This window comes from Melozone crissalis, unplaced genomic scaffold, assembly GCF_028551555.1.
Source record: "Melozone crissalis strain CALT ecotype California unplaced genomic scaffold, PUWL_Pcris_2 ptg000068l_1, whole genome shotgun sequence".
NCBI classification, from domain to species: Eukaryota; Metazoa; Chordata; class Aves; order Passeriformes; family Passerellidae; genus Melozone; species Melozone crissalis.
The window spans coordinates 4274305-4299229 of NW_026535846.1; the positions used below are offsets into that span (position 1 = coordinate 4274305).

General features: G+C 51.9%; 1 protein-coding gene across 1 annotated transcript; it reads left to right on the forward strand.

Annotated features, from left to right (window-relative positions):
• Positions 1–7993, forward strand: LOC128945968 (uncharacterized). The gene is made up of 9 exons (XM_054289901.1): positions 1–61; positions 955–1068; positions 2133–3818; positions 4398–4497; positions 5100–5248; positions 5416–5528; positions 6041–6130; positions 7149–7271; positions 7808–7993. Exons 1-9 carry the CDS (start codon positions 1–3, stop codon positions 7991–7993), a joined length of 2622 nt encoding a protein of 873 aa, XP_054145876.1.
• The last annotated feature ends 16932 nt before the right edge of the window (positions 7994–24925 follow it).

A 24925-nucleotide genomic window follows, 5' to 3' on the forward strand; every position in this document is an offset into this window, starting at 1 on the left:
ATGGGCGACAGCGGGGCTGAGTCACTGCATTCCTGCATCGGGCTCCTGGGCATTTCCGCAGGTAGGGACCGCTCCTGGCATCCTGGCAGGGGACACGGGCTCGGGACGAGCTTTCCGGGACACCCTCCTTTTCCGAGGGGGCTCAGGAGGCTGTTTATCCACAGGCTTCTCTGCCTGGGGTGAGCTTTTCTATCCAGAGATCCCTGCGCCTGCTTTGGCGGCCAACAAAATATTTGTGTTGGCTTCCAAGGGCTGGCCTGAAGTTTTGTACTTGTTCCACGCTGGGAGGGAAGCAAATCCAAACTTTTTTTATAGTCACTGTAGTAAATCATCTTGGTTTGGATGCAGTTTCCTCCCCTTCCTTTTCCAGCCCTTCTCCCCACAGCTCTGTTTTCTGTGTTCACTCCCTTTCACTTGCTCCTCCTTTGTGTTCCATCTTCCTGGATTTTTTCAGCCGGTTTTCCTTCAGTACAAGGCTGGAGGGATCTGCTGCAGGGTGTGTTGTCTGTCTGCTTTTTGTATAACTGGAATAATGGATTTTTACCTTTATCTGGCAACAGGGGAGCACTTTCAGACTCTTTCATACATTCCCAGGATGGTTTGGGTTGGAACGGACCTTAAAGATGATCTTGTTCCATTCCCTGCCATGGAACACCTTCCCCTGCACCCAACTGCTCCAAGCCCCAATATCCAACCTGACCTTGATGGGATGGAGCATCCACAACCTCTCTGGGCAACCTCAAGTGACTAATTCCAAACTTTTTCAAACCAGGCACACAGGAAGAAGTGAGCCCTTGGGCACAAACCAAGCCACACTCCCCCAGCTCTTTTGACTTTCCTATTTGCAGATCTTGCACTATTATTTTCTCTCTCTTCCCTGCTCTGTCCGCCCTGATTCTCCCCAGGTTTTTGGGCCAGGTTTACAGGCTCTGTGTTTCCCCCTGTGTCCCACAGGCTCCCTCCTGCTGGCCGTGCATTTCTACAGCTCCGCGCGAGCGGCACCGCTGATCCCCAGCACGGCTCTTGGGGTCCTGCTGCTGCTTGTGTCGGCTCTCCTGGCCTATGCAGGTAAGATCTGGGGCTGGCCAGCCCCAAACCTCCTTCCCACAGCTGTGCACATCCAGCTCTGCTCTGCCCACAGGATACAAACCATGGCAGCCTCGCTGGGCCACCCATCCCTTCTCCCAGAGGAGTGTGCTGTCCAGAGCAGCTGTGGCTGCCCCTGGATCCCTGGAAGTGCCCAAGGCCAGGTTGGATGAGGCTTGGAGGACCTGGGATAGTGGAAGGTGTCCCTGGCCATGGGATGAGCTTTGAGGTCTCTCCCAACCCAAACCATTCCATGGCTCTGTGTCAGCACAGCAAATTTTCCCTCTATAGGCGAGAGAAGAAATCAATGCTTGTTTTAAACAAATGCTCTACCAGGATCTCAGAGTTTTAACACACAGAATACACATTTATCTCCCAGGCTTTCTGAGAATGCTTTCAGCAGGCATGGACTGAAATGTCCATAGGTAAGTGCCAAAAGACAGTGACTCTACTTATCTGAGAGAAGAAAATCACTGCCTGGGACAAAACCCACACTTTCTAGAATGAATGTTGAATCATTTATTCTTTGTAACTCATAGCAACATGAAATCACAGAATCATCAAATCACAGAATTGTTCAGGTTGGAAAAGACCTTGAAGATTGTCAAATCCAACCATCAGCACCACCACCATGGTCACCACTAAGCCGCGCCCTCAGGTGCCACATCCTTGTGTCTTTCAACACTTCCAGGGATGGGGACTCCACCACTGCCCTGGGCAGCTGTGCCAGGGCTGGACAACTTTTTCCATCAGAAATTCTCCCTGATCCTCATTCTAAACCTCCCCTGGCACAACTTGAGGCCATTTCCTCTTGTTCCCTGGGAGAAGTGCCTGACCCCTCGCTACAAACTCCTTCCAGGTAGTTGAAGAGTGGGATAAGAGTGGGGTAAGAGTGGGATAAGAGTGGCCTCCTTTTCTCCAGGACAAATCCACCATCAGGCAGGACCTGTGCTGATCCTTGCCCCATAGTGATCCTGCTCCCTGCCTTTCTTAACCCCTGCCTCCCACACCCTGTCCAAAACCATAGCCCTGTCTCTGTTCCACAGGTATCCGGAGGAGCCTGAGGAATGCCTCGTTGCTGGTGGCGCTGTGCCTGACCCTGTCAGCCCTCTGGAGTGGCTATGGGGTGATCCTCATCCTGGCAGGGCAGGGAGCGCTGCCCGGCCCGGGTGATGCCCGCGATGCCCTGGTGCCAGGCCTGGCCACCTTCACCCTGGCCCTGCTGCTGCTGGCCCTGGTGGGCTTCCTCTGCGGGGAGCCCCTGCTGGGCCTGGTGGCCGCTGCCGTGTCCCTGGCCAGCGCCCATGAGGTGGCCCTGCACTGCAGCTCCTCGCTCGGGCCCTCCGCCGTGGCCTGCGCTCACCTCAGTGTCTGCTTGCTCGGGGGCTACTTTGCCCTGGGGAGGATCCTGCGCCTCCTGACCAGAGGGAGCCTTGCCCTTCCTGGCACGGAGCTCACCGAGAAGAAGGCCCAGGAGCAGGGCCGGGGCAGCGCGGGCAGCACCAACCCCTTTGCAGCCCCCGGGCTGCTGCTGAACATGCTGTCAGCCAGTGTCTTCTGCTGCAGGCTCCTGGGAGTCACCCACAGGCTCTTCCTGGGCCACGTGCCCTGGCTGTGGGCAGCTGGCACCTTCCAGATTGGCATCTGTGTGCTATCCTACCGTGCAATGGACGCGCTCATGGCCACGGCCTTTGGCTTCACTTCCATCCTCAAATTTGCTGCAGGTTACTGCCTCCTGTACCCTGCCTGGCAGCCAGAGGAGCCGTCTCTCCCAACCCCATTCCTGGTGGTTTTCTCCATTCTTTTTGCTGTCTTGGCTCTTTTTCTCTCCCTTCAGAGCCCTGTGGATGGCCTGTACTTGCTGGTTTTTGTCGCCTACTGCATTGCCTTGGCTTGCAGCCCCAGGGGTTTTTTTGCAGGTGGCCCCCAAGGCGTGGCCGTGGCCATTTTTGTGTCCTCAGCCTTGGTGGCTCTGATTCACCTGTACAATGTGAGGGCCAGGGCCAAGATCCCAATAGGGAAGGGGGCTGTGAAGGCCCTCCTTGCTCGCAGCAGCCTCCTGAAGCTCCGGGAGGGTCCAGGCCTCCACGCTCCCTACCTGGGCTATTCCAAGTATGCCGATGCAGAGGTCCTTACCTATGCCTGCAGTGTCCTGGCTTCTTTTGCTCTAACAGCCTCAGGAGACCCCCAAGCTCCTCTTGCCACCGTGGTCATTCCATGGGTGGTGGTAGCTGGTGGGATCCTGAAGCTCCTGGGTGGCTCAGTGGCCTTTGCCCGGGGTAAAACCCTGGAGAGCAGTGCCTTCATCCTCTACTCTGTCATGTGGGTCATCTGGGGCCTGACAAGGTACAGTGGCCTCTGTGGCACTGCCAGAAGCTTCCACACAGCCGTGGGCATCATTTCCTTCATGCTCTTCAACAGCTTCATTGTCTTCTGCTCGCTCTTCTTAAACATGGCCTGGTTCTTCTATTCCCTCACGTTCATGCTCATCGCTGTCAGCTTCCTGCTGGATGCCATCCATGCTCTTCCCACTGGATACGACATCGCTGCCACCCTCATCTTTGGGCTGGTCAGCTTTTACTGCTTCCTGGCTGCCCTGGCCAGCAGCACCTTTGAGGGCTGCTGCTTGCCCATGGGGAGGCCCATGGTGCAGCTCAGTGGTGTCGGGGCAGGAACCACCAAGTGCCTTCACCTGCCTGCCAGGAAAGCTTCCTCAGTCAAGAGGATTGCAGGTAAGGGGAAAACAGAGGGCAGGATGTGGGGATGGTGGGGAAATTCTGGGAGGTTTTGTAGCAGAACACTCCTAAAAGAACATTATCCCAATCAGAGAATCACAGAATGGTTTGAGTGGGAAAGGACCTTAAAGCCCATCTTGTTCCATGGGCAGGGACACCTTCTACTAGACCAGGTTGCTCCAAGCCCCATCCAGCCTGGCCTTGATGTGGAAACCTGGATGATGTGGGGATGTTTTGGTGAAATGGGCCAAGTTACAGGAGTCACGAGCTGAGTAGAGCAGCGTGTCTCCTGCTGTGTCTCCTGCATCATTTCCCTGTGTCCTTGTCTGCTCTGAGTCCCAGGTAGGCTGAGGCTACCACCGAAAGCTTTGCACAGAGAGAGCAGAGCCGATGCTTGGTCCTTGCTCTCTCCACTCTGGCCCAGAACCTCCCTAAATGCCAGATATCCCCTTGGGAAAATGCACTGCCAGAGCTGGGACTAGGAGAGGAGAGCAGCACACTGTGTGACAGTTCTGCCACGGGAATTACACCCCTCCCCTGGCACTCAAGGCTCGTGCCCTGTTCCCGTGCCCACAGATATCCTGAGGAACGGTGGCACCTGTGGCATCCCCACGGACACCGTGTACGTGCTGGTGGCCGCCTGCAGCCGGCCTGACGCCGTGGAGAAAGCTCACAGGTGAGTCCTGGCACCTGGGCTGGCCTCAGGAACCTTCCAGAACCCAGAGCTGCTGCTGAGTGCTGGCTGCAGCACCCACTGAGAGCAAGGCAGCTCAGCCTCGGTGGGAACAGCAAGGGGGGGAGAAGATCCAGGTGAGGAAAGGAGAGAATCAAGCTGTGGTTTTGTTCTGGACACTGAAGGCTGATGGAGCTGGGTAACTGGGACACCACAAGAAACCCAAACCACTTCTGGCAAATGGGGCACGGGGTTGTTGTTCTTACTTGGAGGTACATGTTGCCACAACAAAAGCCCTCTGGTGTAAACTGGAGCCCCTCATATGGGTGGGGTTTCCTCAGAATTTGGGCTGTTGGGACCTCCACCCATCAGTACACAAGAAGTTAAAGCCTTGATTTGGAAATAGACATTCCTGGTTGGGAGTAGCCATTAAAGTTCCTTCCCACACAGTCCGTGGTTGAACAGTCCTACTTCTACTCCAGACTGGTGGCGTGGGGCAGAGCCTGCACACCTTCTCTTAGCTCTAGACCTCTCCAGCAGTTTCCTTTCCTTGAATTTAAATCCTCATCTTACTTCCAGCCTCACCTTTTCTTCCCTCATTCCAGGTCCAAGCGCCAGGCTCAGGATCGCCCCATGTCCCTCTGGATTTCCAGCCTGAAGCAGCTGGAACCTGCCAAGCACTTGTTCACTCCCCTCCTCTGGGACTTCATGGAGGCTGCCTGGCCATCTCCCATTAGCTTGGTCATTCCCAGAGGTGAGGAAATGCCGTTAATTCCAAGCTCTCTGGAGAGCTTTGGGTTTGAAATTCCCAAAACAGTGAAGCCCTGCAACACCACATGTTCCATAGGGATATTCCCGTTACAATCACCATGTTTGGGCTGATGTAAACCTCTAAGTGCTGAGTGAATCTGCTTGGTGCAGGTGAATGGGTGGATCTCCTGGGAATGAAGGACTCTGCCAAGTACGTTGGGACCCCTCAGAGTGTGGCCATCCGCATTCCTGACTGCTCTGTCACCACACACCTCATCGACCTGGTGAGTCCCAGCACCTCAGCCCCGTGACCTGACCCCTTCTCTACAAGGGGCTGGGGCCTGCAGGCAGCTGGGAGGGATCTTAGGGCAGCAAAGAGGGGAAAAGGAGCAACCACCAGGTCAGGAAATCAGGAGAATGCCCTTAACAGGCACAGTTTAATTTCCAATATAGAACACTGTTGGAAGCAGGGACTTCTCTGAGGCCAGAATAACTTCAGAAGGTGCAGAAGGTGGCCACAGGAGCTGTGATACCCTGAGTGTTCTAGGTGTAGGCAAGTGCTATTGCTGGAAAGCAAGATGTCATTTCATGACCATCATCACTAAACCCAAATTTGTCAGTGCTGGTCACTCAAACGCAGTTTGGTGGGACTGTGGTTGCCTGCAAAAAAGGTGCCTCACCTTGGTGAGTCACACTGAGCTCTCTTCAGAGTCACAGATGGAGTTCAGAGCTTGAGTCACCTCTTTTATCCCCAAAGTCCTGCTCAGAGCTTTGACCCCTGTTTTTCCATCACCAGGTTGGCCCCATTGTGGTCACATCAGCCAACCCAACAGGAGAGGCTGACACGACCCACCACAACCAAGTGTATGCCAAGCTGGGAGATAAGGTAACCAAGAGATGGGAATGGAAAAGTGAAACCACTTCGTTTCCAGAAGGAAAATCAATAGATGGTATCAGGAATCTGGGAAAGCCTCTAACTCAAAAAATCTCATGGATGCTCCTCATGCTGGTGTCAAAGAGAAATAAGATTTTAAAGCACAGGTCTTGGTGTGAAACTGAAACTCTTCTGCTTTACACAGTGTAGTTATGGCTTGGCAACGTGAGTGCGTTCATATTCCAACACGGGATAATGGGAGCAATAAAAAATTCATTCTTGCTTACAGGAAAGCAAATCCTGGTGCCTGGATGTGCCAGGGCTCCAGCTGGCATTGGGCTGTGGGAGCTCAGGGATTCCCATCTAAGGCTGGGGCTGTTCTAAAACTGGTGCCAAGCTCCAAAATATTGCTGGCTGTTAGAGCTTTCATGGAAGTGCCATGGTCATGGCCTTTCATTGTTTAGGTGGGAGATCAGGAAAGGTTCTTCCCCCAGAGGGTGCTGGCACTGCCCAGGCTCCCCAGGGAATGGGCACAGCCCCGAGGCTGCCAGAGCTCCAGGAGCCTTTGGAAGGGTGGAATTGTTGGGGTTTGTCCTGTGCAGGGCCAGGAGTTGGGTTGATGGTGCCTGTGGATCCTTCCAACTCTGGATGATTCCATGATTCCAATTTCACTGCTGAATTCTGGGGTTTTTACATTTTGTGTCATCGTGGCAGCTTTAAACAAGACGTGGTGCACATCTACCGCTCCTAACTCCTCAAAAATCAAAACTTCATACACGTTCTCTTTGTGGATGGGACTTCTCCAGAGCTCCTCAGCTGCTGTAAACCTGTCTGTGCTGTGCTGCTGACCTGCACCCTGCAGAGCCCTCCCTGTCCTTGCTTTGAGGTTCATTCCCTCCAAATATAGCACTGGTGTCACTGCAGCAGGGCAGGAAGGAGCAGCATTGCCTTTGATGGGAATTATTTACTGTTGGGAGGGAAAACTCTCCCTTTCCAAGGGGAATTTGATGTGGAAATCTGCTGGTTTTAGGTGGATGCAGTTCTTTGTGCTGGGCCTTCTCCAGAGAACATTGCCTCCACCGTGGTGGACTGCACCAAGATCGACAGTGGGAACATTGGATTCTTCCGAGTCGGCATCATCCCCAAGTCTCAGGTGAAATTCAGCTGGATTTCATTTCCATTCCCTTTCTCCATTCAATGAGTTTCAGCCTGGGGCTTCCTAATTCAGTAAGGAGACCAAGAAGTCATTGATAGCACGAGCAGTTATCCCAGGCTGGTGTGAGGGACAAGAGCAGAGCTCCATGCTTCTGTCCTGATCCTGCTCTGGAGCACCGCTGTGGAGCTGGGGAATGGGCAAGGTGGGCCTAATTTATCTATAGAAAGGGGTCTGAGATCCAAGATCACAGACCTCTATGGGGCAGGCTCTCCAAGTTCACCCATCCCAGAGTCCTCTGAGTGTAAAAATGATTTGTGTCATACCAAAACCAAGCCAGACGCTTGAAAGAGAAGATTTTGTGGGACGTGTCCTTGCCAAGGGGGAGAAGATCTTGTGGAAGGTGTCCTTGCCCCCCTTAAGGGTCACTTCCAACCTGTTATTTTATGGTTGTTTGATTATTTCAACAGCTGGAGAAGAAATCAGTGCTCTCCCCTAATTCCTGACCTACTCCCTGCTGTGTCTACTCATTCCAGGTGCTGCAGATCCTGGAGCAGGTGCAGAAGAAGCACCTGGTGGTCCCTAGCAGTGGCCCTTGCCCCACGAAAGGCTGGGAGGAGCTCCAGAGTCGTGGTCATGCTGTGCCCAACGGGGTGGGCAGAGCTGCCGCCTTGGTGGAGCCGGACCCTGATCCCGATCCCGAGCACCACACCCGCTTCTGACCGCCACAGCTCCGGGCTCAGCGGGATCCTGGCTGCTGGAAAATGCCATTTTGGCCAAACTGGGCAATGGGAGAGGCTTCCCAGCTGCAGGGGTGCCTCATCCATCTTCCTATGGACCCTGCTCAAATATCCCAGTGCGGTGCTGCCTGGCACAGCCCAGGCACCAGCAGGAACACCTTCCCTTGGGGACACTGCCAGCTTTCCCTGGAGATCAGCCACGGCCAAAGCAAGCTTTCCTTTGGTGACAGCTGGCCCAGAGTGACAGAGCTTCATCCCTGGCACTGGGAGGGAATTCCGTGGATTTGGGGCATGGAGTGAGGCCAAGCAGTGCAGAATTACCTGGGGGGGGAAAAACACTGCATGAAACTTGAATCACACAGAATCCTTTGGGTGGGCAAAGACCTCTGCAGTCCTTGAGTCCAGCCACCCCCCCAGCACTGCCAGTGCCCCCCTGACCCCAGGTGCAACTCCTCGTGGGGAAGGAGGAGGGGAGATGTGTCCAGGTGCTTTGCTGGTGGATCCAATGGGCGTGGCAGAGCCTGGGCTGGGAGCTGGGGGTGTCTCCTGCTGTGTCCTCTCCACGAGGGAGGTCACCGTGTTTGAGCCCTCTTGGGAGGTCTTTCCTCTGTTGGGAGAACCCAACACTCCAAAGAAATGCCCTGACCTGAGGTGCCATTTCTGTATTTCACACTCCGTGTCAGGGTGGAATTCCCATCTGGATGACTCCAATATTATTTCCTTAAAGGTGCTGGAGCTTCAGGGAAGAGCCTCCCTTCCCGTGTTAGGAATTTCAGGAGGGCAATCTGCATGTGTTTGAAGATGCCAGGAGCTGGTCTCTTGCCTTACAGCCCAACTCTTCCCATCTCATGGCACGTTTCCTCCAGAGTGCAAATTCCATAGGATCAGAGGAAGGAATTCCAGCCACTCCAGGCAGTCATTTGTCTTCTCCAGCTTCTCTGCAAGTTCCTGAAATACAGGGAAGGAGTTGGAGATGTGCTCACCCATGACCCTACTGGCCTCACTGGGACAGGGTGGGATGGCTCCTGGAGGGCAGCAGTGGGAGGATGTGGAGCTTTTAGGAAGGACAGGCAGTGTGGAGTGGTGGCTGCTTAGCAGGAGGAGTTGGGAAGGAGTCTCAAACCTTCGTGAGGAGTTTTCCTTGGCAAACACTGCAGTTATGGCTTGTTTCATCTCTAAAAACTGCTGGTCTTATTCTTACCTGTCTCAGGTGCAAGGTGCTGATCAAACCCCAGCTGAAACCAATCCATTGATCATTGATTTCACCTGAAGCTTTGCTGGAATTTGAGGATTAAAGTGGTGCAGTCAGAGGAGATCAACCTCAATAAACTCTGACAAAATGGGGTCTCCTCAACTTGTCCTCACAGAGCTGGCTCTCTTCCTGCAGAGTAAATTCCAGAGAATTAAATGTGTTCAATAATTTTGCTGATCTACTTCCTGTATCTCCTTGGAGTTTATTAAAACTGATTTTTAGAAAGCAATAAAATATTTTCAAAAAACAGATCTCACACAGGGCTGTGCAATCATGAAAAAACCTTGTGGGGCAATGGGTTCTAGATGTTGATGTTCCTGGCCATGCAAGATCCGAGCAGGATGTCAGGAGGAAATCAAATTGTGACACTTCCAGGGTGGAAAAGAGGAGGGAGGGAGAAGATAACTCCTCACAGCAGCTCCTGGTACCAGCTCAAAAATGCCAAGGCTGAATTTCACCCCTTGATCACTAGAAAAACACCATAAACACCAAAATATGAGGGAATGTGATAAGGAGTGGAAATTTGAAGAGGTGCTGAGGCATCACAAAGCCTTTTGTTAAGGGAAAACTGCCCTGGCTTAAATATACCGGAGGTGCTGCTGTTCTGTGCTGCAAATAATGATTTTTTTAGTGTGGCACAAATTAAAAGTGGCTCAAGAAACTGTGTTCTTCACTTGATGCTTTGTCTGGATCCATTTTTCCTCTTTGTCTCCATATTTTTTTTGTTTTTATTCACAGAAAATGTTAGTTTGAGTCTCGGGACACTGTGGGAAGCATTTCTCACTTTGCTGAAGTGAGACAAGGAGAGGTTTCATGTCAGGCATGATCTTACCCCACCCACAGCTCTCCTGTGTACCAGCAAACCAGAAAGGAACAGCTTAGGGAAACGGGGATTTAAACGGGATCTTTCACTTAAATCAAGGCAAAAAAAATATTTCTACTATTTCCACAATTTCCCAGCATTTAAGGGGAAGCAAAACATTTTTGAAGAGAAGTGGAGAGATGAAAAAAGTTTCCGTTTTAAGTGGCAAATCCAGTCAGAAAGGGCTGAGATAAACATTTGAATATTGGGATACATGTGCTGAAAAATCACAGATCAGGTGTATTTTGGGCTATCAACAGGAGTATTTTCATCAGTACAACTGGAGGTTATGATCAAAGAAGGTTATCCAGGCTCCTCAAGGGAGAGCCTCACGGAGCCCTTCTGTCCTGCTCAAGGGGAAGGAACTGCTCCCATGTTCTGGACAAGAGGGACAGGAGGGAGTGTGAGGTCCTCAGACCTCCACCACAGGAGGAGGAAAACCAGAAGAGGCTCCTCTGAAACCAATTTTGGTTGCATTGTCAATGTCTCGGAGATCTTTAGGCCTGAAAGGTCACCCTGGGAGACAAAACAACCTCATGAATGGGGCTCTTTGTGAACCAGCCAACTCTGCAATCCCACTGGGGCTGGAAACAGCCCGGGAAGAAGGGCTGTCCCACCTTCCTTCTGCCCTTTGTGGAGTCTAGACATCCGTGTCAATGGAAAAAAGATTAAATAAGGATGTAAAAGAAGTGTATTTTCCAGTGGCAGGAAAAAGCCAGCTCACCCTTCGAGAATAGAGCGGTGCCGTGGGGACAGGAACTGACTCAGTGCCACGGCCAGGACGTGCCGTGGGGTGGGTGCGCCCTGCTCGGGGTGGGCAGAGCTCCTCCGAGGGGAAGGGCGGCCTCCCAACCACGGCTGGGGCCACACCAGCCCGGCAGAACCCTTGGGACACGGGCAGGAATGTCCCTTGGCCACTTACAACCTGCAGGAACTGGGAGCTCAGGGGGATAAGAACATCAGATGATGCTGGAGATGATCTTGGAGATCTTCTCCAACCTTATCGGTTCTATGGTTTTATGGCTCTTCTCTTGTGTTCCCAAACGTACATAGAATTAACCCCAGAACTAAACTCCAGAAAAAACAAACAAAAATACAAACCATGATGATAAATCATCAACAAATCACCCACCAAATTTTACGTTCTTGTAGCTTATATAAAGCATGACACTGAAGACGTCAAGATGGCTGCCACACACACCCAAGGACAATAGACTTAGTCCTAACCTTACTGTTAGTTCTTGCTAGGTATACCTGAAGAGTCAAAGTCTGCCTGTGCCCTGGGATGGGGCGTGGGGTGGAAGAAAACCTCGGTTGGGTCATCTTCAGCCAAAGACAAGCCCAGTGATCTTGGCAGGGTTGAGGGCACAGCTTCTGCAAGCATGGCCTGCAGTGGGTTCTTGTCACACTCACCTCGCTGCGTTATTCCTGCTGCTGCTCCCTTTCCCAGCAGCAGCCTGGGGTTATTCCTGCAAAATCACCAGATAATCAGCTGTTTCAACAACAGAGAAACACCAGGGTTCAAAATCCTGGGGCAGGTTTTCAGCTGGGATTTACCACCTGAGAGGGGCTGAGCTATGGTGCCCAGCTAAGCACCCTGGTCTGGGGCCATCCTGGGATCCCCGCATTCCTGCCAGAGGGAACGCTGGATTTAGCGATGGCTGGGTAACAGCAATGGGGCCCTGAACCAAAGCAAAAATTATCTGTTAAACCCCAGAATCCAAGGCTGTCTGAGGCTCAAAGCTCACCTTATTCCACCCCTTGCCATGGCAGGGACACCTTCCCCTGTCCCATGTTCCTCCAAGCCCCAGTGTCCAACCTGGCCCTGGACACTTTGTCCTTTGCTGTGCATCTCCCTCGCTGTGACTCTTGATGCTCCTGGAGCTGCCTGCTGTGGAACAGCAGAGAGAATTTATCTCCCTAGGGAATAGATGGATTATGTACAAATCTTGCAGGAAAAACCAGCTTTCTGGAAATCCAGTTTTTGAGACTTAACAACAATTAATGGGATTAATTAAATCCAGTTGTGACTCCATCATGTTCTTCCTTTCTGCTTCCCCTCTGATTTGAAGCTTTCCATCCCCTCTTTCTGCAGGGCACTGCCAGCTGGGGCTGAGGGAGGAGAGGGTCTGTGGGAGCTGTATCCCTGGGCAGACCCTGGTGGGTTTATGGGATCACTGGATTCCCCTGCTCCATTCCCATGGGTGCTACCCCTCCCCCCCTCCTTCCCAACCCTACCATCGCTCCAGGCCCTCCTTCCCTTGCAAAACCAACCGAGTCCTAACTGGAAGCACAGGATTCTCTTGTGGGAATTGGAAATGGCAAAGTGAGGAATAAGGAAGGGGTAAGGAAGGAGCAGACATGGAATCTCGCTGCTGATTTGGAAGTGAAAAAAGAAACCAAGTCCAGGTGGTTGGACTGATGCTCCCAGTGCCAGCAGATCCAGGGGATAACAGAACAGTCAGGGCAGGAGGTTGTGTGGGGCTGGATGGGGAGGTCTGCCCTGAATGTCCAGTTCAGCAGCTCCAATAAATACCTTGAGTGAAAATCTCGTGTTAAAGGGTCAACATTGTCAGTTCTTGTGAGAACTTTTCGTTCCTTCCTGGAAAACACACAGAGATCTCACTCATGTTGTTATCTTGTCCTAGATAGCAAAACCCAGGAATCTTAGCAAATTCTTCTGCTCTGGCCATGAGATGGATGTCAGGGTTGGGACAGTTCTCCCAAGAGAGAGAGCTTCATGTGTCCCAGCAGCTGTGGAACAGTCACTGAGGTCCCTCCAAGGCCCAGGCCTCTCTGAGGAGCCTCATGTTCTCACATCTGCTGCAGAAGAAGATTCTCTGACCATCTCTCTGCCTTGGCTCTGTGCAGTTCTCATGGTCCCATCCCAAATTTAGAGACATAACTGGCATTCCTTGTTCACTCAGGTGATCACCTCCTCATGGGGATCCCCCATGTGAGCATCTCCATTCCCATACCCCACTTTTCATGTGCCCCACCCAGCAGGAAGTAACGTGGGCCTTCTGTGAGGTGTTTTTGTTCCTTTTGTGAGGAGTTTCAGTAAATGCCCAGCCCCAAATGCCTTCCCTGATACAGCACCAATTCCTGAAGTGCTACAGCCCCTTCCTCCTTTGGTCTCCCGTACATCTCTGCTGGTTTACACCACATAGCTATTGTCTTATCTGCTGAATCAACCTGGATTCAGGTGATCATTCCCACTGCTGTGGGTTCCAGCATGACTCAGTGAAAATTCCCAAAGGACCAGGATATGTCCTGGTTTCATTTAGGAGTTCCTTAGAACCCGGAGGGTGGTTGGGTATCAGCAGCACTGACCCTGCCCCAGCCACCCTCACCTTATCTCCTCAAAATTCCCAAAAGTCCCCAAACCACCTCTGGCATCCTGTGCCTGCGGCCTTCCCAAGGTCCCTGTTGTCCCACACTGGATTATCAGATCCTGCATGACCCAAGAGGTCCTACAGACCCCTCTCCCCCTCCTTCCCAACCCTACCATCGCTCCAGGCCCTCCTTCCCTTGCAAAACCAACCAAGACCTAATTGGAAGCACAGGAATCTCTTGTGGGAATTAGAAATGGCAAAAGAAGTGAGGAATAAGGAAGGGATAAGGAAGGAGCAGACATGGAAGCTCACTGCTGTTTTGGAATGAAGAAGAAACCAAGTCCAGGTGGTTGGACTGATGGTTACCAACCCAACAAGTCCATGGCTCCATGGCTCCAGTGCTGTGGGGCACTGTGACCGTGTTCACAGGGGTTCTTGGGTGAGGGAAGAGTTGAGGATCTGACTCCATGTTTCAGAAGGCTGATTTATTATTTTATTACATATATTACATTAAAACTATTCTAAAAGAATAGAAGAAAAGGTTTCATTAGAAGGCTAACTAAGAATAGAATAGGGAAGAATGATAACAGAGGTTTGTGGCTCGGCTCTCTGTCTGAGCCAGCTGACTGTGATTGGCCATTAATTAGAAACAACCACATGGGCCAATCACAGATGCACCTGTTGCATTCCACAGCAGCAGATAACCATTGTTTACATTTTGTTCCTGAGGCCTCCCAACTTCTCAGGAGGAAAAATCCTAAGGAAAGGGGTTTCCATAAAAGATGTCTGCGACAGGGTACAGGCTCCTTGGCCACAGGAACAGCTGAGCTGGGCTTTCCACAGACATTTAATGGTGATCCTCCTCTTCTCCAGCTCACTTCCAAGGTCTCACTCAAAGACCCAAGAAGTGAGTCAAGGGAAGGTGGAGGCCTTGTCCAGATCTCTTCATTGGTAAACTTTAACATGAAACAGCAGCTCTGGGGGTTCATATCTTGCTGAGCAGCTTGGCCCAGTGGAGCTGTCCTTGCCCATGAGAGCTCAATGAGATGGGCTTCCCAACCCAAACCCATCTGGAGATTTGGGATTACTGAAATGGGTTTTGCACAGCCGTGAGTGGGTCCTTTGAGGTGGCCTTGTCTCTGGTGCTACAGATTCTGGAGATTTTTGAACTTTCTGGGCATGCTTTGCCCAGAACAATTCCTCCTGTCTGTTGAGGAAGTGAGTCCCACCAGATCCATGGTGGAAGAATAAAAGTTGGCTGTGTACCTGTCTTCACAGGTTGTTTTTTCTTCCTACTCTGCACGAAATTACGTTTAAATGGATAAAGTGCCAATTCACAGAGCTGTGTGCTAACTGCCACCAGGAAGATGCATTTTCCTGCCTCATAAAATTATCTGACAAATAGAGTTCTTTGATCAATCAGTGAAAAAGGTCCAAGAAGAAGGAAGCAGACAGGTATGGGCAGGGCAGAACCGAAACCAGCCCACAACAGCCTTGATGTGGGGCAGCTTCTGGGAAGGGCATCCCTAATTCCTGGCCTAGGAGGGACTTCCTTATTTTTAGAGTAAACCATGAGTTGGTAAAAGCTGCCCTAAGAGAGTCCAGGCACGAGGATGAGCTGGTTCTCTGTGCTGAGACAGAGATGGAAATCCAGTTCTCCGGGAAGCTGAGCTGGCCAAATCCTGCTTTCCTGAGAAAGGAGCCCCCTTTGAGGCATGGGAACCCTGGTGGTGCCCAAATGTGCTGCCACCCCCAGGCATCGACCCCTTGGTTCCAGAACAGGCCTGGCCACGGCCACTCCTCAATGTTCCCTTCACAATCTCCTGGAGCACACATGGAACGTCCTGCAACGCCATGGGTGTTGGTGCAATTTAATTCCTTGACAATGCGAACACTCAGTTTTGTACCAGCACTTTCCACCAGTGTTTCTTTCATAAAAGAATTTATAAAATAATGCCCTGCTACCCAAAGCCTCCTCTCCCATCCCTGCCTCTCCTTCCCTCTCCCTGCACCCACAAAGGGCTGCTCCTCTCTGCCAAACCTGGTCCCCACGCCTGAAAAGGATTTCACTGGAGCTCAGCTCACTTGGGAGCAAACACCAAGGTGAGAAGGGGTGGAAATTATTAAAACCATCCACAAGAGAGATTTAGGGACAAATATGACAAGGTTTGCATCCTTTACCCCTAACTCTGGTTGACATTGCTGTTTCCATTGGGAATTGAGCCTTCCCAATTGGGAATGAGCCTTCCCCAATGTGCAGCAGAATGGAAAACACAACAAGAGGTGTTAAAGATCAGCAATGGCTCTGATGAAAGGGCCTTGTGTTTAGAGAGCCTGACTGAAGGGATTGAGGGCTCCTGTTGTTGATCTAAGGGAGGTGTGTTTGTTTCCCTCTAAACTTGCAGGAACACCGGCAGGGGCTGTGGAGACCTGGGGAATTTACTTTGGAAGAATTGTGGGAATGTGACGATGGGGACCTTGCTCCAGGCCCCAGCGTTCCTGGGCTGGGTTTGTGTGTCAGAGCCCCAGCACGGTGCTGCTCACCCCTCTGGGGGATGGCGTCTAAGCCATTTCCCAGCCCAGTTTGTCCTGGGAGCTGCTCAGAGCCCAGCAACAAATTCCATCTGGATTTGGCTAAAGGGGCAGAACCAACAACCTAATCAAAGAACCCCAGAATTATTTGGGTTGAAATATTTGGGAATTTAAAGAATATCTCCTGCCATGGGCAGAGACACCTTCCACTCACCCAGGTTGCTCCAAGCCCCATTCAACCTGGCCTGGGACACTTCCAGAGATGGAGCATCTCCGGTATACTGCTGCCATGAAAAAGTATTTTTGATAAAATGCTGTGAAATACATTTCCCAAGAACATCAATTCTTTGCCATTTGTCTGAGGTTCATCAGCAAACCCAGCTCTACAACCTCCATGATGTTGGTCAGAAATTCCCAGCTGTGTGTGCAGGGTACAAATAACTTGGTCCAGTGGAAGGGATTGGGAAAAGGGTTATTGATTGGGTTTGGTCCCTCCTGAGCCAAACCATTTCAGGGTTATCTGATTCTCCCAAACATGTTTTATTTTTTTTTTTTTAAGGAAATACTCCCCTTTATTTAGCAACAACACTGAAAAACCAAATTTATTTCCTTCTTTGCAGCAAAGAGAGGTGAGAACTTGTTCCTGGCACAAACTGATTGTGCTGTTTGTTGTGTTAATTAAAAATCCTCTGTTTTTCTTCTTTATCACCTGATGGTGGAAAACAGGTGCAGAGCAAATACCTCTGACCCATAATTACTCCTGAGTCACAAGAACACTCATGAGATGCAAGTGCCAAAGTGAGCAGCCCAGACTAGGGTGACTGTTTGGGGTTTTTTTTTTCCTCTAACATAATTTGTTTGTTTCCTTACTCAGTAAATTATAAAAACTCTATTACTGCATAAAATTTTACACCCCTGGCTCAGTTGCCTATAAGTACAGACAGTTTATTGATTTCCTTGTGCTCTGCTGGGAAGGGACTCTTTACATACATTTTATAAGGAAATACTAATCCTGGTTCTTCCTGAAATGAAGTAGTAAAGTCCTGCCATTTTCTTATCTTGCCCCACTTATAAATTCTGGATTTTTCATCGTTCTGGTTGGAATCTGTTTCTATTATCCCCCCTGATTTTCAATCCAGACCTTTCCTCAAGGGCTGACACATCTTGAGCTCCCTTTACCTGCTGCAGAGCTCCAGAGGTAATTTTTTACCAAATCCTGGCAGTTTGGTGTGAGCAGGGAAAGGGCACTTGGGACACTCCACACCCTTGCCTGGAGCTGACGCCTCCCACAGCACCAGCATGGAGATGGTCTCACCCAGTCCCAGATCACAAGTCAAGAAAGGACCTTCTCCTTTTCTACTTCCTTGGGGTTTTTCTGCTGTTCCAGCAGTTTATAGCCAATATTAACAAACCTCACTTGCTCAGGAAGTTCAAGTCGTTTTTCAAGCATTAAGGTGTTTAAACATGAGAGGAGTCCCGTGTTGTGGGACTTCACCACATGCCTTAAAGTTAAGCCTCTGCTGGGTGGTGATGAACCTCAGCTGGCTCCTACATCCGTTTGTTGAAGGAGTGTTTATCACACAACCGTGCAATGGTTTGGCTTGGAAGGCACCTGGAAGCTCATCCCCTTCCACCAGCCCAGGTTGTTGGGCTGCCCTGAGGCATGTGCAGGGAGGAGAGCTTGACTAACTTCCACTTCCAGATGCTGGCACGGGCTGGGAAACCACAGGAGGTTGGGATGCCCAGCTGTGCCTGCGCGGGCTCGCAGGGTCAGGAGGCTGAGGGTGAAGGGGAGCCTGTGTTCCATCCCAGGAACCGCTGCCAAGGATCTCTGACCGGGGTTTGGGGAGCTGCTGGGATGAAACAACATCCCTGACCTGGAGAAGGAGTAAAGAGCTGCTATTTATGGCGACTCTGAGTGCAAATGGGAGGCAGCACCAGCTGGACAACAACGGCAGCGCCAAAGCAAGCGAGCACCTCGGGCTGCAGTTGGTGTTGACATGTCAGAAATGAGGCCTGGGTGGAATCCAGCCCCAGGGCTCCCAGATATTCCTGCCCAGCTCCCACAGCAGCATCAGGTGAGCAGGTGGGATGTAGCCTGAGGGAGAATTCCATGAGCAAGATGCTCCAGAACAATGATAAGGAGCAAGAGAAGGGAAGGGTCTTGTCCCCTGGGTGGTGGAAGGTGGGACTGTGGCTATGCCAGGGAATGACCCTGCCCAGGGCAGGAGGGAGGAGAGGGAACAACGACAGGGAACTGGCACAGGTCTCCCACTTGGCCACTGCCTCCAGGATGGGAAAAACATTACAGAAAACCTCCAATCTGTCACGCACCTCGCAGTATTTTGAAGCCTTCGGGTCTAACTCATTGTTTCCTTTGTTGAGGTTTGACTTTAGTGGATTCCCTCATCCCTGGCTCCCCCTGGGGCTTGTTTGCTTTGGGAGAGAGGGAGGTTTTGTTCTCTGCACTTGGCAGGAACTTCTGCCCCTCCACAGAGCCTAACATGGGACAGGGCTGGGGACAGCCCTGGGGACTTGTGTGGGGACAGGTCTGGGGCAGCAGCACTCAGCCCAGGAGCAAGGTGTTGGGATGAGATAATCCTGAAGATCCCTTCCAACCCAAGCCAGCCCATGGCTCTGAGCCCTCAGCAGCCCCCAGCTTGGCCATGGATGTTCATGGATGTTCCTTTGCATTTTCCAGGAGCCAAGTGCCCTGGGATGAGCTGGGAGTGGCAGGGAAGATGGCAGGGAAGGAATGGGGTGAGTTACTTGCTGCAAACCCTCTGTCAGAGCTGCCCTTCCTCTGGTGCTCAGTCATGGAGCTTCGCCAGTTTGGGAGGACAAAGAGCTCGGTGGAGATCAAACGAAACACAAAGCCTTCTCCTTATGTTCCAAAAAGAGGATTTATTTAGTGGGTTTTAGGATTTTAAAATACACAGATGTGAATGTTGTGGAGGGGGATGCACAAACATTGTGTTCACAGTCCAGTGCACTTCAGAAGCACAGGAGCTCTGGGAGTTCCTGTAGTAAATCATCAGCTCCTGGGCAGCTCTCCTGGAGATTCCAGGCACTTACTGGGGATAAACAACAAATCACTGCAGAAAGGTCCCAGAGAGGCCCCAGCTGGGGAAGTGCTGCCATTCCCAAGGAGGTAAGAGCAGATCAGAGAAGGAATGGCTCTCCCAAGGCCATGTGCTCCAGCCAAACATGAGACACCTCCTGATTTTTGTTCCTTTGCTGAGGGAAGGTTCCTTCGGTTCAGACCACTCTGTTCTTCACCCTTTCAAAGATCTGCATCACTTTTCCAGCTGGGATGCAGCCTTCCCGCACGATGGTGATGCCACCTTCCCAGAGGGAGAATGAGCAAGTCAGGACAATCCCCAGAGTGGCACAGAAAGGAATGAAAAGGAACATCTCACACCAGCAAAGCCACTCAAAATAAACTTGTGTGGAAGGACCAGAAAGTGAAACCACTGATGAACACTGACATCACACTTTGTTCAAGGGTTTGGTTTTCCACTAATGAATCCCTCTCAAATGTCAGCCAGAGCCACCCAGGACACCCAGTGTGTGCTGCTGCATCACTGTGGGCAAGCTCCTGTCCCACCCTTGTTGTGGTGGGCTGAGGCAGCACCCAGCATCCTTCCAGCAGCACCCACCCATCCTTCAGCAGCACCCACCCTCCTTCCAGCAGCACCCACCTTATTTCCAGCATCACCCAGCCCTTCTTCCAGCAGCACCCAACCTCCTTCCAGCAGCACCCACCCTACCACTTGGAGCATTTCCACCCTGTCGAGGCAGATTTTCCTTGCACAACTGTGTTTGTCCTCCTGCCTTGTTCCCTGTCAACACAGAGGTCCTCCCAGGACATCTTTTGTTTGTTTCCCTTCATCAACATGTTTGCAAATGTCCAGGCACTCCAGAGCTGTTACTCTTGGAGCACTGTGTGCTGCCAGACTGATACTAGGAAAGGCATGGAAGCCTCCCAGGAAAACGCCAGAGCTGACACAGGGTGGGTCTCACACTCACTTTCATCAATCTTGGTGCAGTTGACCACAGTGGACGCCACCACCTCGTCAGACTCTCCATCACACAGAACACCCTCCAGCTTATGGCCAAGGCGCCTGGGGGGCAAAAAATAGCAACAACCCTTCTCAGACCTTGCTGTGACCTCGTGCTGAGGTGGTTCCCCTCGGTGCAGGGCACCAAAGCAAGGTCTGCAGCACTGAGGCAGGAGGGTGGCACTGCAGGGAGCAGGGACTCACGAGATGACCATGTCGTGGTGGGTGCTGTCCACCTCCCCGCTGGGGTTGGCCGAGGTGATGGCCAAGGGCCCGGTCATGTCGATGAGGTGCACCAGCACCGTCAGGTCAGGCACTCGGATCATGATGCTGTCCTGGGTTCCCACCCTGCTGTATCCTGCTCCGACCCCTGCAAGGACAGGCAGAGGATGTTGGCAGGGGCACAGCTGGCACAGCCCCTGTCATGGCACCAGGGGGATCTCCTGCTGCCTTTGGAAGTGACCCAGCTCCATGCACCCAGCTAAATGTGTTTCTTTGGATGTCAGTTCCTGAGCAGAAATCTGTGAGAGCAGAGGTACAGTTTGGGGTCCAACTGGGTAAAAGGGAAATTATTCACAACTGGAGACATCACAGCTGTTTCCATGGACACAGGATCTCCCTGCATCCCAAAGTCTGACTTCCTGTGACCCCTGCCCACCCTCCCATCCTCCACCACCTTCCTCTGCTGTTAAACGTGATTAACTCAGAATCACTGAATCCACTGAGCTGGAAAAGACCCTTGAGATCATTGAGTCCAACTTGTGACCCAGACCATGGCACCAAGTGCCACATCCAGGCTTTCCTTGGACACCTCCAGGGATGGGGACTCCAACACCTCCCTGGGCAGCCCCTTCTATTGCCCAGTCACCCTTTCTGGGAAGATTTTTTTCCTAATGTCCAACTGAAGCCTGCCCTGGTGCAGATTAAGGCTGTGTCCTGTCCTCCTCTCCCTGTTCCCTGCGAGCAGAGCCTGATGTCCCCCTGGCTGTCCCCTCCTGTCAGGAGCTGTGCAGAGCCACAAGGGCCCCCTGAGCCTCCTTTGCTCCAGGCTCAGCCCCTTCCCAGCTCCCTCAGCTGCTCCTCACAGGACTTGTGCTCCAACCCCTCCAGCTCCCTCATTCCCTGCTGTTTCCCCAGGAGCCAGGGTTGAGGTGAATCATCCCAGTGCTCACAGTGCCTGCCTGTGTCCGTGTGCTGGAGGCAGAGGGATGAGCAGGGATGACCATCAGAACCCTCTCATCTCCTGGACACTGCTCCACCCTGCTTTGCTCATTCCAGTGAGCAGCGGGGGGCTTGGGAGAGGGGACCCTCCCAGGCTGAGGAGCCTCCCTTGCCTCTGGTTAAAGAGCTCATCCTGCTGGCTCCCACTCTTGATGAGTCATTCCAGCTGATTAATACCCTCTGCTAAACATCCACCAAAGCATCCGGGAGCTCCAGGGAGGATTTCTTGGAGAAAGTGACCGGAATCTCTCCCCATCCCATCCCAAAGGGTGTTGGGATTGCAGACCTGCCCTGCTGAAACCGTGAAAGGGAGACAGGAGGGCTGTGCTGTTCATCTCACCCAGCTTCTTCAGCCACTCTCCCTTCTGGATAATGCAGCCAATGCCACCGGGATAAACACTTTCCATGAATTCCCAGAGCAGGGGGCTGATGGGCGGGGCAGCTGCTCGCAGCTGCTCCAGGTTGGAAATGAAGATGCAGATGGGCTTCTCTTGAGGCCTGTCCTGAATAAAACAGAGGGGGGAAATAGATAAAGAGGGAAAGTTTGCCTGGAGAGCCTTGAAGCCTGCTGGGATCCTGGTTTGTGTGTTTCCCATGGAGCAGGAACTCCAGGCAAGGAAGATGCTGTGTCTGCACAAATGCTGAGCTGTGATGGATGCCCCAGCTCAGATCTGCACGTGCAAATTAAAGAGGAGACAGAGCAGCAGCCTGCCCTTGGGAACTTCTGGGATGCATCCAATTCCCCCTCTTTAAGCACATCCATCACAGGGACAGCGATGCTCCACTCAGTGTCAGCATTTTTGAGATGTTGCACACCAGGGGCCTGATTTTCTCCAAACTTCTGCTGATGTAAACCAAGGTCAAACATACCAATTTGTGATGGGATAAGGGATGGAGAGCTCATCCCCCTGCAAACCAACATCTCCATTATCACCCCTTCAGAGCTTTGAAAGAAGCTTGGTGACATAAGTTCAGTGTGAAACCAGCAGTGGAGATGGAGGGGAAATAAAACAAGCTTGCAGAGCGGTGTCATTTCAGTCCTCAACTGACATCAGCTTCAGTGGGGCCAGATGACTCAGGAACTGGGCATGTATTTACATTCTGTTTGTATTCTCTCATTGGCAGAGAAGGCCAGCACTGGCACCAGGGCAGTGCAGAAGAGACGGCCTTTGTGCCGCTGCTTGCGCTCGGCCAGCTGAGATCGTCTGTTATGGTTATTTCTCCAGGCTAGCCAGGAAATTGCCTCATGGACAGCAGACAGGGCCAGGTTGCAAAAGCTGGATTGAAGGTGCAAACTCTGAGGCTGGTTCCAGCACTGAATGGCTCCAAAAGTCTGGGGGAATGTAGCCCTGGGATTCTGATTCAGCACTTCACGAGGCACAGAGGACAAACACAGGTTTGGACCTGCTTGTGAGTGGCTGTTCCTATTTGGGGCTGTGCTCTGTCCATCCCCAGGGATGTTGCTGCCTAATTACCAGTGCTCTAGCCTGGAGAGGAAGGGCTGTACCCTGGGTTGCTCAGAAAATGGTCCCTCATGTTCTGGTGTGGCTGCCCGTGAACTCTGCCATGGTCAGCTCCTGAGTCTTGGGACAACCTAAAACCAGGGGCTTCCCTTTCTGCTTCTGCAGAAAGTCATGGACAGGACACAAAGCCAGGTAAGCAGAGACACTCCTGAATTCCCACCTTGATCCTGTAGACCTTCTCGATGGCCTGAGGGTGCTTGCAGGAGGCTGCCAGGGCGTACACGGTGTCTGTGGGGACCCCGCACACGGCCCCCGTGTTCAGCAGCTCCGCGATGGTCCTCAGGCCACTCGTGAGGTGGGACTTGGGGCAGACACAGGGCAGGGGATCCTCCCTGTCCTTCCTGGAGCTCTGGACCTGCCAGGAATCAGGAGGCAGGGAATAAGCAAAAATATGGAACACAGGGCAGGATTGCACCCACCTGAATGCAGGGATCCACCGTGCCGTGATCCCTTGGCCATCCAAGGCAGCACCTCTAGGAATGCTTCTCCCACAGCAGGGCAGGGAATTCCAATTATTAAAGTCAAAGAGAGCAGCTCAGGGTGGACATTTCAACTGCCAATGCCTTAAGTTAGAGGAGATGAATCCCACCCAACACAGCTTCCTGGGGAAATGGCTGCTCTCCAAAGTGACCTAAGGAGAATCAGGAATCCAAAATCCAGACCAAGATGGAGTATCAGGTGCATTCCCATGAAACGCTGATTTAATGGAAATGTTTCTCTGCAACAGGAACTGGAGCTGGCAGATCCATCACTCTGGATAGGGGGAATTGTCCTAGGCAGACACACCAGATGGCAGAAGGAGTTTGAAGCTAAGAAAATATGGGGAATTCTTGCTGTCCAGTCTGGGAAATTTGCAAGCTTCCTGCTCCCAAAGTTAAGGCTTTAAAACTCCAGTCTATAAGGAATTAGACTGGGGATGGCTGATTCCCCAGGAGCAAGGTATGAGTCTTGTAAACATCCTTGCCCTATTTCCAATATTATTCCCAATGGAAGAGAGCTCATTTCCAGCTCACAGCTCCCTACAAAGGGACCAGGACTTCAAATGGCACTGAAGGATTCAGCAGACGGGAAATGCCACAGGAATCTGCACTGAAGGCCTCAGAACATCCCCTCTAAGCAAGGAAGCTACACCACCATGCCAAGAACTCTTACTGTGAGCAGAGGAGGTCCCATCATCAGGAGGTCCTTCCCGAACATGCAGTTGGTGAGAGAGGCCATGGCTCCGTAGAAGCAGATGACACTGATGATGCTCAGCACCACAACTGGAAAAAATCCCAGAGTCAGAGGCAGGAAGGGTGATTGAATCCCCATCCCTGGAGGGATTTAACAGTGTGGATGGGGCACTTGGGGACAGGGTTTGTCAGTGCTGTGGGGATGGTTGGACTCAGTCGCTCAGATTTCATGGTGCTGTGATTCTATTCTGCGGTGACAAAGTCCTGGTGGAAAAGCTTCCACTAATCCCCTTGCTAAAGCACTCCATGGAATTAAAACTTAAATTGTCACTTGCAGCAAAGCCAAGGCTTCAGCAGAACTACAGCCATTGACAGCTGTGGCACATCCAGCTCATCCCACACCTCAGGGAACATCCCCTGGGAAGCAGTGCTGGACAGAACCTCTAGAGGTGCTCTGGTCCAGCAGTATTTGGTTTATTTGGAACCTCAAGGCCCTGGGGGTGATAGGAGGAAAGGTTTCCTTCTCCAGTCATGCTTATACACACCCCAGACTTCCAGGGAAAGAGGAACACCCTGCTTGATTTCCTCACACTGCTCCCCAACCCAGGACCCACTCCCTGCACTCTGTAGGTGAAGGTTTAATGTCCAGGTTTCCCTAAAACTCACTTTCAAATGGCAAAGGGAGGTTCTCCAGTGTAAAGAGCAGAAAACAAACGGTCAAGAGCTCCATGGCCAGGGTCAGGCAGAGCAGCACCAGGTTAAAAGAGGAAGCTGTGGAAAGAAACACAAACAAGAGGGACCCACATCAAGCACGGCCCATAAAATGTCCATGAACCAGCAGAAGAGTTCCTAAATCAACTGAGGCTTGTTTGATTGAACCGAGCAGCCCCAGCTCTGATTTCCCTGTTGGTGGAGGAACAAAGAGGCACAGCCAGGGTCTGTTCAGCCCTCAGGTT